This window comes from Crocodylus porosus, unplaced genomic scaffold (genome assembly GCF_001723895.1).
Source record: "Crocodylus porosus isolate Cpor-Errol unplaced genomic scaffold, CroPor_comp1, whole genome shotgun sequence".
NCBI lineage: Eukaryota > Metazoa > Chordata > Crocodylia > Crocodylidae > Crocodylus > Crocodylus porosus.
In genome coordinates, this window is record NW_017728906.1 from 61,926,550 (window position 1) to 61,945,319 (window position 18,770).

Sequence of the window (18,770 nt, forward strand, 5' to 3'; positions counted from 1 at the left end):
ACTCCACATTAAGTTTTTGGTCCACTTAATTAGCCTTTTCTGTAACAGTTGTCTGTTTTTGCAATTTAAGCGACATAGGTTTTTGTTGTGCTAGTAATTCTACAGCTTTTGCTGCTTCTACTCGAGGATGTGCTTATGTAGGAATCAATAGCTCACTGACATGTGAACTGTGTCGATCAAACACCCAAGACAGGTTCAGTTCCTGTTGTTGTTTTCACTCTTAATTAAACTGTTGTACATATATTGTGCCACTGGTTAGAGATAATGTAAATGTAGGTATTCCTATGTTTTACTGTGGGTATTTCCCATGCTTCTGGGCTTTGCTGCTTGCCACATAGGGCTGGGAGGGAATTTCACCTCCTCCTCCCTCCTCCTACTATGTCATGGTGTTTTTAAACCTTCTTCAGAGGCAGTGGGTGTTGGCTTCAGCCAAGGCTGGTGACTCTAGTGGGGATGTGCCAGTACTCCTGCTGGGATCAAAGCCAGAAGTTCCTGGTTAGAGCAGTGTTGATGCACACTTCCAGGGGAAAAAGAACCATTGCATATTTATTGATGCTATTGAACCATGTGTGAGCCAATTAATACTTTTAACAAGAATCCTCTTGCAAATTTCAGAGTGCTATCAAAGTATTCCTGCCAGATTTCTAAAATATGCATGGCTTTGAGAACACAAATCTTGGTCAGAAAATTCCCGTGTGGCTACCTCCACTCCTTGACAGATGCCCTGTCCCCTGACTACCATCTCCAGACTGGAAGTCCCACCCCTAACCTTTGCCACCAGAAGTCCCTCCCCTTGCCCCCTGGAAATACTCCTTTTGGGAGGGGGGAGTTGCCATCTTAAAACCAGAAAAAACCAAATAATATACTAAAAGTCTAACACCTACTATAACGTATTTTAATTTTATTACAAAAAATTTTTTTTGTCATGGTTTTTGTTTGTGTACTGTATATAGAGGGGAATGCATAATAACTCAAAAATAAATTCTTACTCTTATATTGTGGGGGTGTGGATGTGGGTGTATGTATCTGGTGGGGGTGTATATGGGTGTGTGTGGTGGGGTGGGGGAGTTTGTGAGGGGGTGTGGCTGTGGGGGGGTGCATAGGATATGTTGCGGGGTTGTGTGGCATTTGTGGGGTGTGGGGATGTAGCTCTGCAACGCACTGTTTTCTCCTGCAGTCAATGCAGGTAGTGCTGGAGGGGACCCCACACACACGCTCCCCCCCATGGCGCAGCAGCAGGTGGGGGCACAGGTGCCTGGCTCTGGCAAGCACAGCACATCGCGGCAAGGACTGCAGCTCCTGCTGGGCCATTTGTTTCCCTGGCAGTCCCTGCACTTGCGGGGCACAGGAGGGAAGACCCAGGTGCTGGAGCCGCTGCTTTCCCCACCCCAGCCTGCTCCAGTGCCTGCGCTACCACGAGTGCGGGGAGCACTAGGGAGACAAACCGCCCATCAGGTGTCGCGCTTCTCATAGTGCTGGCCAGAGCCAGGAGCCTGGGCCCCCCTCCCCCTGCTGTTGCTGTCCCCTGCTGCCTGCCAGGGCTGCGTGCCATAGGGAAGAGCGTGGAAGGGGTCCCCATACCTCTGCCCCCTCACACCCATGCCCTGCCCACCTGAACTCCACGCTACAGCCAGCCCCGCACTCCACACTCCCACCCAGCTGCAGCCCTGTCCCCTCCCACAGCTTCTCTACCTGCTGCACAGGGGGAGCAGGACACCGCAGAAGCCTGCAGCAGCAGGCCCGCCCAGTGTTAGCAGGGCCTGCCCGTCCACCCACGAGGGTGGGAGCAAAGCATAATAGGATATGTTGGGGGCAGGTGTTGACACCTCACTCCCACCCTTGCAGGGAGAAGGGTTGGGGGGGGCACAATTAGTTGGGGGGGGTGCCATGGGCTGGATGAAAATGCCTGGTGGGCTGGATGTGGCCCGTGGGCAATATTTTGCCCACCCCTGAACTAAGGTATGCATATTTTAAATTTACTTTTCAGAAATTCAGATTAAAAATAAAATGAAAATGCATGGTGCTGTGGCTACTCTAAACAGAAACCAGAAACTTTTAAATATACAATCCATAGGTAGCATCAAGTATAGCACAACACAAACATTTCTACAAGCATAAAGCAATAGATGGCTTTCTTTGTTGTAAAGTCATTAAACGTTATTTTTGCAAACTAAACAAGATCAAAAATTATTTTTCCAACTTGTTTCTGTATACTACAGCTTGCCTCATCAGAAGAAACAGCAGACCAAACCACTTCCTCAGTGATACACATTTAGCTTTGAAAGAGGGAGATAGGAAGTGCAACTGAAGTTGGTATATTTAGACGGTGGTATAATACATAAGAAAAATCACCAATCCCTCTAAGTGTGAGGGCAGCATTTGAGAAGGCACAGATAAGCTTGATAACAACATCTTTTTTTCCTACAGTGACTATCTTAATACTTTTGTCAGCACAGCTATGTTCTTCTTTTCTTAAAACACCTTGACCTTTCCTTGGTATATGCCAGGAATGGAGGCAGTTCACTACAACTCTAGGTTATAGTTTCATAGTTTCATAGTTGGTAGGGTTGGAAGGGACCTGAGCAGATCATCAAGTCCAACCCCCTGCCGTGGCAGGAAAGAGTACTGGGGTCAAACAACCCTGGCAAGGTGTCTATCTAGCCTCCTCGTAAAGACCCCCGGGGTAGGAAGTTGGAAGTTGGTTCCAGATCCTGTAGCAAAACCCCCCGTTTTTCTTTTCTTTTCTTTTTTTAAAATGCATTCCCTCCTCTTCCCCAACCATTTATGACTTTTTCTCTCCCTCTCTATTCCCTACAGATAAATATAAGTGAGCTCAGACTTAGGATAAGCTTTAAATGTTTTTATTTTGGTAGCAAGTTTTTGGTTTTAGCTGTCCACTGTTTTGTATTGTATTATTATTAGGTTTGTATTGATTCTTACTGTTGTATATTGTATTATCATTTTCATATTGATTTTTATTGTTTCATATGGGTATTATATGGCTTAGGCCTGTGTTTGTAAGTGAACCAAAGTTAGTATTGAGCATTGGGGCTGATATATGTCACCAAATATTCACTCTGATTCTGGTTTTACATTTAATTTGTAGTAGCCTGTGTACTTTAAGTATGGTTAATAGGGTAGTTTAAGTATGTGTATTTAAATATACAGTAATAGCTCTGTTATCTCGCAGCCGTGGGGAATGGGGGGTGACAGTTCATCAAATATGCCGGTTCATCAAATATGCCGTGTCTGGTGCACCAGGGTTTTCACTCCAGGGTGTGCTGGGGGACAGGGAGGGGGGGCTGCTTTGCCTCAGGCCATGGTCCACAAGGAAGAAGTGAAGAAGAAGAACTCAGCTTGCAGTGGTGAAACCAGAAGGGGGACTTCTGGTTTTGCTTTTGCTGTGTCCCTTGGAAGGATTGACAGATGCCAGTTAGTGGAGCGTTCCAGATGGTAAAGTGCCGGATAGCATGGCTTTTGCTGTATATATAGAGGCATGAAGAGTCTAACATTTTGTTGTTGCATACTTTTGCAACAGGTATGCAATCTATGCTACAGAATGCATAGAAGGGGTGTGTGTGTGTGTATGTATATGTATATATACTTCATTGCACTCTGTAGCATATACCAGGTATTAAACAACGCTATAAAATGTATCAGAGGCTACACTCTGATCTTAACATTAAGATCCACATGGGCAGACTCTTGCATTCATGTGGAACCCACTTAAGTAATTGAGTTGTCATATATGCCCAAGGGTTCACCTTGACAGTTTACATTGTAGGACTGGTATCAGAGGACATTTTTACATATGTTCCAGGGGTAGGTGGGACACTAATTAGAGCATCCTGCAATGTCTCATGTATCAGCATTTCTGTGCTTCAAAATGGTGGTGGGAGCACTGTAACTAAAGCGGGTTTGATGATATGGGCGCCTGGTGCCTCCTGAGTCTCAGGGGGCACCAGTGGGGCACGACTGGGGGGTGTTCCCCGCGGCCGGTTGCCAAGCATGCCAGTGGCATGGCGACAGTGGAAATGCTGGCACTTCTGCACAACGGCGGTGGAAGTGCCGCCAGTGGAGCCAGTTTGAGGGGGGCACAAGCGCTCTCCATGCCTCCCTACCAGCCAGAGTGCTTGCTCTCAGAGGAGGGATGTGCCTCCTCATACCTCCCTACGCATTGCTTATGTTTGACGAGCTTTAGTTAATGTGGCCTCACTGCTGTGTTAAAGTGCAGGGATGCTGATACACGAAACATGGAGGCTGTCTGGAGCACACTAATTAACACACTCCAGGAGACTCAGTTGAGTCTGCTCTGATGTGCTGTGATTACAGTGTGTCAGAGGAGCCTCCTGGCACCTCTGCAGGCATAGTTTGTAGAACAGAATGGTTGGAGCACCTGCTGCAAAAGTATGCAACAACAAAATATTTGACTCTTCATGCCTTTGCACAGAAGGGCATATGCAATTTCAGTCATTTCCTGTACTTCAGCATGCAAGCCTGACTTTATTAGTAATATAAGGTTTTTTTTCCTGTGGTATTTACTAGCTTTTCATAGAAAATAACCACGAACAGGTAGATTCAATAAAATTTAAGACTTCTGAAATCTAACAAAATTGTACATGTCTGTGACATAATCTGAAAACATTTGGCAGCATATTACCTGCATGTTCTGAGACGAGACCTTCTCTAGCACATCATAGGAGCCCTGTTAGGAGAGAGAGTCTCTCTCCCATAAACTTTTAATTTAGACTTCCAGGGTGCAGGAGAAGCAAGCCATTGTACAATTTATAGAAGACCTCAGGGACCCATCTCCTGCTTTTTTCTTCTTATGGTTGTTCAGCAACTGAGTAAAGGCTTAACACCTACCATAACCGTTACAGAAGACAGAAGAGCTGTACTTGAACCCATACTCCAGTGTCTGCACTGGGTTCTTGTGCAGCCAGTCCTTCACCTGCTACACACTTAACACAGTTTTGACTTTAGCTTAGCCCCTTCAATGTGGCAGTGAATTTTTCCATAGTTGCATGCTACACTTTAAAGATAACCTGTGTATGCAAAGTATATGCTTCTTTATTTAAAAAAAGGGATTAACTCTTGTTAAACTGAAACCAGTTCCTTCCACAGCAGTAAGCAATATTACTTCATTATGTAGCTATTTCAGTAAAATGTAGTGTTTCTAGCTCAAGCCAGTACAAAAGTTCCAGTAGTCTTAATGAAAAAATAGGTTTTATTCACTCACCTTCCTACTCAGTATCTTTGTCACTTTTTGAACTTGGAAAAAATATGGGAAACATCCATCCAAATATTAAGTTTTACAAAATTTTGAGCAATCAAAAAACAGAATTAGAGTAGTAACATTATACAACCTTATTTTAATAGCTGTTGCAGCTGCTGATATAACCCTAATTTTGTTAAAGAGTTTTTTAAAATTCCCTCCTCATTGACCAGCACACAGATGTTAATTGTGCTGCATATCTCTTGTAAATCCCACAGCAGCAGCAATTAAGATAGCAGCCAACATTTGGAAAGGGTTGCAATATTAGTAAATGAAGGGAAGAAAGCAAGGTAGACCAGCAAGATGGGTATTTTTTAACTGCCTGGGAGTTATTCCAGTTGGTATGGAGGATGGCTGAATGTGCTGCGATCAGAAACTTTGTGTTCCAATTAAACTGAAACAAAAAAAGATGTGTGAATGACTATAATGGGAATAGTCCTTCTACAAAAAAGATCTTTATCTTTGCTAACTGGTTTTGTATGTGTGGTGACTTTGACTTGAACTTTTTTTTCAGATCAGCTGTTTTCACAGTGATCTAGTACCAGCTGGTTCAGTGTGAACTCTCCATGTTCCTTTATCACACAAAACAAAACAAAACGATCTCTTCTATTGCATAGTTCTTAGCGCAGCTAGTGCACCATTCTAAAAATGCGGAACAGTCCCATATTCACGAGTCCTGGAGGATTACTTGTGGCAACTTCTTGTTAAAACCATAAAGATGATCTGCTGTTTCTATTGTCATGTGCATTTAGACCTGGGTAGTACTCTGATTCTTCCCTCTATTCCTTGCTGTTCTTAGACATCCAGAGACAGATATTCAGGAGGAGAGGGAGAAGTGAAAGAACCAGGGGACTAATTTGATAGTTTTTATGGGAACGTTTGAGGAAGTCTGAACAGGAGAATACATTGAACATGATGTGTAGGTCCTCCTTCTTTGGTATCATGCTGCTTTCATTCCTAGATGTACTGTATGTAACTGATGTGAATTTAATGTCTGTGTGGATGAAACTAACTTCATGATTCAGTACTGCTACTTTGCATTTATGTCGAGTTTTCTAGGATCATCTTTTTTTCCAAACATGAATTTAACCTCTCAGTACCTTGGGAAGAGGGAGTGGAGGGGTATTATTATTCCTGTTTGATTGGTAAAACAGAGGCCTGGAGAACTGATGTTATCTTATCTCAGTGATTCTCAGCCAGGGTGTTGCAGCATCCTAGGTTGCCATGAGATCCTTTTAAGGGTGTTGAAGGGTGCTGCACGATAATAGGGCTGTGAATAATACATATGATTCATGAGATAAACTCAGCGATTTCACATAGGGACCTGCAGCGTCAAAAATATTTTGACCTCTTGTGGGCTTTCTGAGCTCTCTGCCAATCCTATTTTTCCAGTCAAAAAGCATAGTCAAAAGCATAAGCTAAGAGTTGGCATTTTCTGAGCAATGCCTTGCATCTAAAAAAGGTTGAGAACCACTACTTTACACAAGGAGACAGGTGGAGTAAGGAAGGGCTCCTTCCCTCCTCTGCATCTTACTCATTGGGTGTTTCTTTCTCCTGTTTTTGCAAGGATTCAGACTTGCAACTCCTAGCTCTCAGGAGAGCATCCTAACCACCAGGCTATTGGCAAGATTGGGGTGGACATATTCCACTCCTGTTGAAGTTGAGCCACTGTACAGTGATGCACCTGGGGAGGAAGAACCAGCACCATACCTACAGGCTGGGGAACTCCCTTCTCATCAGTGCAGAGGCAGAAAAGGATCTTGGAGTCATCACTGATGCCAAGATGAATATGGGCCAGCAGTGTGGGGATGCAGTCAGGAAAGCCAACCACACCTTGTCATGCATCCACAGATGCATCTCAGGCAGGTCCAAGGAGGTGATGCTCCCCCTCTATGAGGCACTGGTCAGTCCGCAGCTGGAGTACTGCGTCCAGTTCTGGGTGCAGCACTTCAAGAGAGATGTGGACAGCATGGAGAGGGTCCAGAGGAGGGCCACTCACATGATCAGGGGGCAGCAGGTCAGGCCCTATGAGGAGAGGCTACGGGACCTGAACCTGTTCAGCCTCCACAAGAGAAGGCTGAGGGGGATCTAGTGGCCTGTTACAGACTAGTCAGAGGGAACCAGCAGGCATTGGGGGAGTCCCTGTTCCCCCGAGCACTACCAGGAGTGACCAGGAATAACGGTCACAAGCTGGCAGAGGGTAGATTTAGGCTAGATATCAGGAGGCTCTACTTCATTGTCAGGGCAGCTAGGATCTGGAACCAACTTCCAAGCGAAGTGGTGCTGACTCCTACCTTGGGGGTGTTTAAGAGGAGGCTAGATGAACACCTTGCTGGGGTTATTTGACCCCAGTACCTTTTCCTGCCATGGCAGGGGGTCAGACTTGATGATCTGTTCAGGTCCCTTCCCACCCTACCAACTATGAAACTATAAAACAGAAAGGAATGCAAGCTTCACAGGGCCAAAGAGAGAGCAAGCTTGACTACTGCATAATAATGAAGCCATTCCTTAGAAGGTGGCGTCCTAGCATCTGGCCCCTGGTCTCAATACTGTTTCTATATTTTATCTAACTCTGTAGTGCAAAATGCTTGTATCCTGGCAGCTGATGCACTCTCCTGGCAGATGGCAGTTGGGGTTTGAGCCCCCTCAAACTGAGTTGGGGTATTGAACCTGAGTCTTAGTTGTGGAGCTAGTGCTTTTACTGTTCTATAAAAGGTAATCATCATGTCTTCTTACCACTCCTTCCTTCTCCAGTGGCCAGGGGGAATTAGTTATCTGTATCCAAAGGATCAATTGGGGTGTCTTTAGTCTAGGAAGTGATTTCAGTCTATAAATCCTGGTCTCACACAGTTGCCTAACTGTAGCCAAAGTCCAGGAAGCAGATAAGATTTAAGATGCATCCCTCACTATAGTAGTTCCTGTTGGCTAGTATGGGCATCTCCTTACTCAGCATATGGAATATTGAGAGTCCCATTCTGAGGGACTTAACTCCACTCTTCTTTCATTTTATATGCAACCTTAGTGCCTTGCTTTGGTTATGAGAATGTCAGTTCTGCTTGGTACCTCCCCACGTCAAAATCTCTCTGAGGATCTGGACCAAAATCCTCCTTTTCCCCTCCCCACATCACTGAATTGGTATTTGTGTATTGTTTCTTGCTGAGTATTTAAAACAATGACTTTGTCTGTCTGTACTTAGCCATAAAGTCAAAAGCCCGAGGCTGAATCAATTCAGTCTTTGCAGGTTAGTCTAAACTGCAGAGATTAAACTGAGAAACAACTGAACAGACATTCACTTTTGAGTTAGGAAATGCAGCCACCTGCCTGCAGTGGCTCAGGCCAGAAGCCAGGGAGCACTAGTGCATGGCTCTCTGGCATGCAGCCAGCGTGCCTGTGTATTTGCTTCTACTTCCCAGTGCCCCTGAGGTCTCTGGGCTTTGCAGTCCACAGTCACATCAGCAGGACTCTGCAGGGTTGCTCATCATTTAATCTTCCTGCTTCAGGTGCTTCTGGAATTTGGAGTCCACAGTTGCAGCCAGCAATAAGTTTTTTAGCAGGTCAGGGCAGTTCTGTACCCAGGGAAAGTAAAGTTTAACCCCTTCTCTTAGCCCCAGACTCCAGCCAGGGTTTGCCTGTGGGGAGCAGTCCCTGCCTCCCCCTTATTCAACCCCCCAACCCTTCTCTGCTTGAGCAGACAGCACAGCCCAGCCCAGGGCTAGAAAGCATGCTGGGATGTTGGGGGACTATGATTTAGATTGTACCAGGAAGGGGTCTGGGACAGAAGTTTCATAAACCCAGTTTGACCCATGTGGACAGCATGGAGAGGGTCCAGAGGAGGGCCACTCACATGATCAGGGGGGCAGCAGGGCAGGCCCTACGAGGAGAGGCTAAGGGACCTGAACCGGTTCAGCCTCCACAAGAGAAGGCTGAGGGGAGATCTAGTGGCCTGTTACAAACTAGTAAGTCTGATCTGTTAAGTCTGATAATACATTCAACTAGTTTAATCTTAAACCATTTTCAGCCATTTTGAAACCGGTCTATGTGCACTGAATTTTTGTTCTGTTGTAGGTTTAAACCAGTTTCTGATTACATAAACCAGTTTATGTGCGACTTCAGTTTGTAGTCCACGGGGATATATGCTTGTTGGTTATTTAGTACTTTCTCTTCTTTCTTTTTACAGCAAGAGATTTTTCATCATTCATCCCTGCTTTGAATAAACTAATTGTGGAAGTAGATAACATGATTAGGCAAAGTGATTGGACTACTAGGTAGTAGTCAGTAAATACGTTATAAACTGAAGATTGTGTTGTTAGAGACCCATCATGAGTCAAAGTAAGAGACTAAGGGTTCTCCATGATTCTGTCCTAGCACAATTTGCAGGAAGTGTACCTGTGACCAATAAAACAAATGGGCTACTGACAGTACTGGTAAATGCTGAACAAAAAGAAAAAAGTGGGGTGTGCAAAGGGAGCTAGTATGAGAGGAGGACAGAATGTGTAGTTGTTAGAGGCGCATATGTTTCCAAACCTAGGAAATGTTTGAAGGATCCCTAGAGAGAGAGAGTATGAGTCTTATTGTCTTCATGTACTTGAGTGATAATCTTTCTGTTGTGTATGAATCAGTGCTAATTGAAAATGGAAGGAAGATGCACATATACCATAAAAATACCTTAAGAAAATATTCAGAAAAGAAGATCCATGCTGTTTCAGTACTATCCTGCATTGTTCATATTCCATATTCTCCTAGCGACATCAAAGATGTTTATCCTAGAGTCACACAATATTGATTATAAAACACCATGGCAACTAAAGGGCTTTAGTCTATGAAATCAGTCAACAGCCACCACTTGATAAGTGCTGATGTTCATATAATGAGGATTTCTATCTTTAGGAAAAAATTACTATCTTCACAATTCAGAAAATGTTCTGTGTAGAATTTATTTATAGTCTTTAATTTATTTGATGATTTTATAAGCTGCATCCTAGCATCACACTAGTTTAAGTGGAGAGGAATAAATTGCCGTCTTTATGAAAACAGCAACTGACCAAGTTTAGTTCAATTGCATTAAAATATGTTTATTTTTAAAAATCGCTCCATGACAATTGACACAGCAGTGGGAGAGGAGTGGGGTGTAGAAGATTCTGGACATGCCCTGTTTTCTCTGCATCCACCATCTGCCACTGAGAGAGAGGCTACTAGGCTAGATGGACCTATGGGCTGATCCAGTAAATGATGATGTTTTTGTGAAATATTTCTCTTAAACCTGTGGATGGCAGAAGTTAATAACTTAAGGTGCCTATACACATACAGGGAAGCTGCTCTGACATGCTGTAATTACAGCGCGTTGGAGCAGGCTCGATTCATCAAGTCTGCTGGAGCATGGTAATTACTGTCCTCCAGCAGACTCCAGTGTCATATGCATCACTGTCCCTATGCTGAAAAATGGCAGTGACCTCCCCCCCACCCCGCAGCACGTCTATAAATGCCCTTAGCTACTGTTGCAATTGGAGCTGCTTTACAAGGTGTTTGTATGAAGACTATCACTCCTCCTTTTTCCATTTGGAAATCTGTTTGAAAACAAAGTCATCAGTAATATAACTTTACTCCGTTTATCCTAAGGAGCATTTTAGTGCTGGAGGAAAGCTATGCTGATTGTGTAACTTTTCTCTTTTTTAATAGAGGCCAGTAGCCATTTTGACAATAAATATGAAAACATCATCATATGTTAGTGTGTAGGTATGCAGTTGTCTTTGGAATGGAACTCAAGCTGATTGCCAGGCATTTTTATTTTTACCTGGACACCATATTTAAATCAACAGATATTTTTGCATGGTAATTTGCATCTAAGACAAAAATGGTTGGAGGGAATTATATGCTAATATGTTTCATTTCTGAATGTCAGTCTTTTCCTGTAGATTGACCTGAAGTTCATTTAATAAGCATTGCACATCTTCAAAATGTTTATCGGTGCTCAGAGTAGGATGCTGCTGTATCGTCAGCTGTTTCCCATGGACTATGGTTAGGAGGCAGTGCAGCTGGGTTTTGTTCAGGGTTTTAGGTAGCTTTTTTTTTACTTGTTCAGGGAGTCTTAATATAGTTACATTTTAATCGAACTTTTTCCCTTTCATCTTTTACTTTTAACTAGGAGAGAGAAACAGACGAAGAAGATGTCAGGTAGCTTTCAGTTACATGCCTCAGAATGAAGATGAGCTGGAGTTAAAAGTTGGTGACATCATTGAAGTGGTGGGAGAAGTGAGTAACTTTTACTGTGTACTGTACATGTATACAATTCTGGTATGTTTTGTATATATTAATCATTCTGATGGTAATATGCTTTAAAAACAAAATTAAAAACAAGTGTTATACACTGTTCTTATACATATGTTTAAGTTGCTTTAGGGTTCTTTTTGGCCCTTGTGTTTCTGCAATTATATGTTGACATCAGCTGTTTCAGACCTCTACCTGCAGGAAGTGGCTCATAGTCCATACCATGCATGCATACCTAAGGTAATAGAAAAAGCCCTTCCCCATATGTTCCAGGTAAATCGTCTATAAGGAAGAATGATCTCCACGTAGTGACATGCATAGCTAACAGATTTTACTGGAGCCATTTAAAGTTCAGCTAGGAAATTCATCTCATGTTTCTTTTACTAACTAATTTTGTAATAGCTTCCTTTTTTCTGTAATGATTTCCAAGTTGAGGCTAAAAATAATGTATATTATGTATGGACGTTGAGTCATAAAACTTAATGGAAATCAGTTTGCTGTAGTAGGGGTTAGTTATGAAGGCTTAGATGCTGACCTTTTGAAATGGTTCTGAATGAGTGCATCTGCTCATAAAATTGATACCACGGCATTCAGGCAGCACACTGAAGAGGTGGATCTTGCTCCACTTACTCTGTTGGAAGTTAGCCCATTGACTCAAGTAGTATCAAGCTTAAGTTCCGAAATACTAACATAAAATCTCTAGAATGAGTCAGGATTTCTTCAAACTCATTTAATTTGTATTTACTTAACATTAAAAGTACCTAAGAACTTAGTCTGATAAGAAGTCCAGTAAAAGGTTCAATTTTAGGTTTGCATAATTTATTTCGTAAGTTGTGTGATGCTTTTTTTTAACAGTGAGTGAACAGTTCATAAACCAGCCCTGATAGAAATGTGATTAGTTTTATTTTTTTTTGTTTTTTTTTGTAAAGTCTACTGCAACCTACAGTCAGATCTAGCAGACTCTACTTACCATAGCAAAATGTAAGGGGCTTTAGTAATCACTGTCTCCTTAACATGACTGCATACACTAGTGCTGCACATTTTGTTCTTCCCAGAACCAGACATCTCATGTCACCCTCACTCTGTCTGTGAGCAGAATGGTAATAGGGAAAGTCAAGATTATGAGATATTAGAGAGGACATTTGAAAGACACAGTTAACCCAACATTTTAATGAATTCCAAGGCAGCATGAGAATTGTTGTCACTGCAGTTTTGAAGCATCTTTGACCTTGCATGAATACAGAAAAATCTTCCTTGAATTGCCCCACTTAAAACACTGATAAGTACTTTTTTGAAGGGCAAAGAATCAAAATAATTTCTTACTCAATCCAAGTAGGCTGGCCTTGAGGAATAACTTTCCCTGTCTTCCCCCTTCACACATGCAGATAATGGTATATTTTTCATAAATAGTTGTTTTAAATATTATACAAACACTTTTTAAATTAGCAATATGCACATCTGGCATGGACCTGGGTAGTGCACTGCCAGGATTGCTGTGGCATTGGAAAGGTTTGCTTGTGGCTAACATGTAGGCAGGATCATGGGCAAGTGACAGGAGATGGGTTTGTACTCCTTTCCAGTATTCATTTATGTTCTAGGGAGATATAGGTAACTGACAATATCAGCTATGTGAGTTCTTCCTTATGGACTTCCAGCTGCAGTAGTACAATACAGAGCAATATCTTAACCTCGTCCGTCAGAGATTGGCAACATATGCCTGCAGGCCTGATTTAGCCTGTGTAGCCAGAAGATTTTGTTTGTGCCTCCTCTGGGGCAGGTCAGTGAGGACCTGCGCTGAGACCAGACAGCTTGGAAGCTGTGCCTACACTACTGCTGCTATTTTTCCCTAGACCTCTTTCCCCTCTGCCGCCCTGCTGCCATGGCTGCAGTGTGGGTTCAGCTTTCAGTGGGTGAGAAGCTGCACTGGGGCTAGGAAGTGTGGCCCCAGCTGTGCCTGCACTGCAGCCAAGAGGTGGGAGGTGGTGTAGGGGAAGCAGCAACAACACTAACAGGTTCCAGCTGCCCTGCCATGGTGCATCTTGGCGCACTGCCATGTTGGGCCTGAACCAGGATATTCCTGTCCATGTCTTGCAGTGGTAGCCATCCACACTGTCCTAAGTAGTATCAGATTGGATTGATGGAAGAACAAACAGAACTCTTCAAATCACAGTGAATGTAGTGACGCAGCACTTCTTATAACTATAGTTTGCCTTTGGAGTGGTGGTACAGAATGGAGTGTCATTTATTCTCTCCTGTGCTTGTCAGCTTAATACAAAATACAGCTAAAAAAATACAGCAAACTTCACTGATTTACTGGGACTTGATTTGATGTGGAAAGTTGTAGCAGTAACTGCATGAATTTCATTGCTTAGAGGTGCTGCTCTATGAAGTGTCATAGAACTACAGCACTGATATCCTTAAACATTGCTTTATGTCAAATAAATGGTCTTGAAGGTAATAATTACAAAAATTAGGTTTTCATAAGAAGTTAGGCCTCAGTCATGAAAGCCAGAAATATAAAGATTTTCAGAAAAGCAGTGTATCATGGTTTATACATGGATCGTGCTTGTAGAATGTTAATATTTACTGGCACCATCACCAAAGTGTGCTTGTTCAAATATGAACATCATGATGAAAGATGAAAAACTGAATCACAGATTATTTGCTTATTAAAAAAGATTTCCACTGTGTGAGTTGAGTGGGCAAGTAGAACTTTGTGAGGTTGCATTATATATAGCCATCCCCTCTCATTTCTAGTTGCCCCTGCTCTGCATATTAAATCTTTTAATTTGCCTCTGAATGTTAGGCATTACTTTTGCAAAAAAAAAGGATGCACCAATTTAGTTTAAGTAGTTTTAGACAGACTTAATTAAACCAGTGGAAATCTCATGGATACGTTTAATTTGGATTGAGTGGCTTACTTCAGTTTATCCTGAAAGATTCCTGACTGACTTGAGATAAAACAAAATAAGCCTGGTTTATACTGGTTTAGAAGATCTCCACAGTACTGTATGTCAATTAAGCTAAATTAATTTTAAAACACGTTTGTAGTAGACAAAACCTTAACCTTTACCTGTGGCAGATAAAAGCAAGCTCTATTGTACTACTGTTGGTTAGGTTTTAAAATATCAATTGAGGAATTTAAATCTATGGCTGCTAGAGAAGCAAAGATGTCTCTTGGAGTAAATGACTAAAGATGCACAAGGCAGCAGTGTTTAGCCCTGGTTATTAGTTCATATATGGCACTGCTGACTTGACAGTGCAGCTGCAAACCTTGCAGGGGCAGAGTTAGCTTGGGATTTTGCTGCAGGTTACAGCCTTGCACCTCCATAGATTAAGTTTTTCTATAGCACCTGTAATAGTTACTAATAGATACAATAGGAAGCCTCAAGTACCAGATAGTATTGTGGGCTCAGGTGGAAGAGTAGCAAATAAGTTTTTGGGATGCTAGGTTTGTGCTTTATGTAAATAGTTAAAGTTTGAGTTATTAGATTATATCAGAGCATGTGAGTTGCTAAGCAAACTTATGAACTGTGGTGCTGTGGTTTATAATGTCACCAGAATCCCTTGATGACATGATATGCTAGTAATTTAAATTTGTTTTCTGTTTGTTCTAAGTGGAATATAAATCCATTATAAGATCAGACATTCAGAACAATAGATACAAATATTTATTGTGGAACCATAGATTCCCATAACTACACAAAAACTGAAATGCCAATACAGAATTAATTAACAAAATTAAATTAGAAATATATTTTAAAACTAACACGAGATGAGACCATTTTCAGCCTTGTTTATTTTAACATTTTTAATGTATGTGATTGATAGCTCTTTCTGTGTAGTTCATCTTCTAGGCTCATTAGATATGACTCTAATTACAGTTTTCCTAAAATATGACTGTAGCTAATTCTCTTACTAAATTGAAATACTCAAATGCCAATTATATTTTGTTATAACTCCTTTATATAACATGAAAAAAGTCTTGCTTAAGAGCATCTGGCACATCATTTGGCAGTTTTGGGAATCCATTAATCATGATTTTATTTTATCCTTATATTGCAATATATTTTAAAGACTGACTGTGCTTTTAAGTAATCTGTTGGGCTTCTCATAGTACATGAATAAGTCTTTGCAGTATTGCAATATATTACTGCAGTGAAGGTGGTTCCACTATCCAGAGATAAGGCAGTGTTTGTCTCATGCTTCTTTAATGGCTGGTCCATAGAGAAGATAATGGCCTACAGTGGCTATCTGTTATTTTCATGGTAGATGTGTCTGCTGTGGATCCAAAGATCCAGACCATTCTGATGACCGAAGCTGGGGTTCAGTACAATTCCAAATGATGAGATTTTTGTCTTTTTCATTTTGAAATTAGACCTAAAAATGAAAAGAAGAAAGTGGAGGGGGCAGACCTATTCAGTAAGAGAACATTAAAGTTGCAAAATGTAATCACTCAAAAGTTAGGAAATGTCATCGTTAAGGATACTTGTACAATTTCTAACCTCTGTAAAAGTGAAGTATTACATAGTCGTAAGTTACTTAATGTCACACATTCTCAATATCGTATCTTGTCTGTGGCCACACACTAAATGAGGAGTGTTGCATGATGCACTCAGAGTATGTCACTTGATGGCAAAGGGCTCATTTTCCTTACCTTTTTGCTCTCCAAAATAATCATAGAATCATAGAAAATTAGGGTTGAAAGGGACCTCAGGAGGGCATCTAGTCCAATCCCCTGCTCAAAGCAAGAGCATTCATAAGTAGATCATCCCAGGCCAGCTCTTAAAAACCTCCAAGGATGAAGATTCCACCACCTCTCTGGGTAACCTGCTCCAATGTTTTACTACCCTCCTGACAAGAAAATTCTTTCTCGTATCTAACCTAAATTCCCTTGCTGCAACTGGATCATTGCTCCTTGTTTTGTCATCTGCTGCCACTGAAAACAGCCTAGCTCCATCCTCTTTCCAGCCCCATTTCAGGTAGTTGAAAGCTACTATTAAATCCCCTTTCACTCTCCTCTTCTCTAAACTAAATAAGCCCAGTTCCCTCACTCTTTCCTTTATAAGTCATGTCCCCCAGCCCCCTCACCATTTTTGTTGGTCCCTCCTGGACCCTCTCCAGTTTGTCCACATCCTTTTTGTAGTGAAGGGGCCCAAAACTGAACACAATACTCCAGATGTGGCTTCACCAGTGCTGAATAGAGGGGAATAATCACTTCCTTTGACCTGCTGGCAACACTCCTACCGATTCAGCCCAGTATGGCATTAGCCTCCTTTGCAACAAGGGCTCACTGTTGGCTCATGTTCAGTTTATTGTCCACTCCAGGTCCTTTTTCCGCCCAGCCAGTCAGCCCCCAAGCTATATTGATGAATAGGATTGTTCTATCCTAAGTGCAGGACGTTGCTTGTCCTTGTTGAACCTGATGAGTTTGCTTTTCGCTCAATCATCCAATTTGTCTAGGACACTGAATCTGAGCCCCGCCCTCCAGCATATCTACTACTCCTCCCAGCTTGGTGTCATCTGCAGACTTGCTGAGGGTGCACTCTGCCATCTTCCAAGTCATTGATGAAGACATTGAACAAAACTGGCCCCAGAACTGACCCTGGGGTACTCCACTTGATACCAGCTGCCAGCTAGATATTGAGCCATTGATTACTATCCTCTGAGCCTGATACTCCAGCCAGTTTTCTATCCGTTTTACAGTCCATTCATCCAGCCCATACTTAGTTAGCTTGCAAGAATGTCATGGGAGACTGTATCAGAAGCCTTGCTAAAAACCAAGGTATATCACATCCACCAGACTCCCTGCATCCACAGAGCCAGTCATGTTGTCATAGAAGGCAATCAGTTTGGTCAGGCATGACTTGCCCTTGGTGAATCCATGTGACTGTTCCTAACCACCTTCTTCATCTCCAAGTGCTTAGAAATGGTTTCCTCGAGGATCTGCTTCATGATTTTTCCAGGGACTGAGGTGAGGCTGATTAGTTAGTACTTCCTGGATCCTCCTTTTTCCCTTTCTTAAATATAGGCACTATATTTCCCCTTTTCCAAACATCCGGGACTTCTCCTGATTGCCATGAGTTTTCAAGGATGATGGCCAGTGGCTCTGTAATCTCATCAGCCAACTCCCTTAGCACCCTCTGGTGCATCCTGTCTGGCCCCATGGACTTCTGAATGTCCAGCTTTTCTAAACAGTCCCTAAACTGTTCTTTTGCCACTGTTGGATGCTTCTGCCCAAACTTTGCTGCCAGGTGCATTCGTCTGGGAGCTGATCTTGCCTCTGAAGACTGAGGTGAAGAAGGCATTGAGCACTTTAGCCTTTTCTGCATCCTCTGCCACAAGGTTGTCTCTCCCATTCAATAAGGGACCCACAGTTTCCCTGATCCTCTTCTTGCTACTGACATACTTCTAGAAATCATTCTTGTTACCCTTCACATCCCTTGCAAGCTGCAACTCCAATTGCACTCTGGCCTTCCTGACTTCCTGCTTGCATGACTGAGCAATGCTCTTATGCTCCTTTCTATTTATTTGTCCAAGTTTGGACTTCTTGTAACTTCCTTTTTGTGACTTAATTTACTGAAGAGTTCCCTGCTAAGCCAAGCTGATCTGCTGTACTTGCTAGTCTTCCTGTGCATCGGGACGCTTTGTTCCTGCATTCTCAGTAAGGCTTCTTTAAAGTATAGCCAGCTATCCTGGATTCTTCTCTCCCTCAGACTGGCTTCCCGGTAATACTGCTGAGAGGTTCCCCGAGTGAGTCAAAACCTGCTTTTCTGAAGTCCAGGATCCTTACTGTGCTGCTTTCCATCCTTCCTTTTCTCAGGATCCTGAACTCAATCATGCTGTGATCACTGCTGCCCAGGTTGCCATCCACTGCTGTGTTCCTCACCAATTCATCCCTGTTTGTGAGCAACAGGTCAAGAAGAGAGTGGCCCCTAGTTGGCTGCTCCAGCACTTGTGCCAGGAACATGTCCCCAGCGCTTTCCAAACACTTTCTACATCAAAGCAGTGTTTTATTCCTCTCTTGACAAAACAGTTCCCACTTTGGTCCTTTTAGGCTCTGGCCCTTCTTTTCTCAGCTACCAAAAAGCCTTTCTTTTTTAGGTCTTTAGGCTCCTCCTCTCTCCTGGGTAGCCACTTTCCCCTAAGCATGGAGTTTCTCTTGGCCCTGCTTCAGACTTGGCATCTCCAGATAGTCTTTTTCCTTAGTCTTTCTAAGGAGTGACTTTGG

At 42.6% G+C, this 18,770-nt stretch overlaps 1 protein-coding gene across 4 annotated transcripts in view; it reads left to right on the forward strand.

The window, feature by feature from the left end:
• Window positions 1-18,770, forward strand: part of SH3KBP1 (SH3 domain containing kinase binding protein 1) — a 359,726-nt gene that overhangs the window by 165,187 nt on the left and 175,769 nt on the right. For all 4 annotated transcript variants that reach the window (XM_019529214.1, XM_019529212.1, XM_019529213.1 and 1 more), the window contains one exon: window positions 11,418-11,524. In XM_019529214.1, coding sequence (XP_019384759.1) covers window positions 11,418-11,524 — 107 coding nt within the window. The remainder of the gene's footprint in view (window positions 1-11,417; window positions 11,525-18,770) is intronic.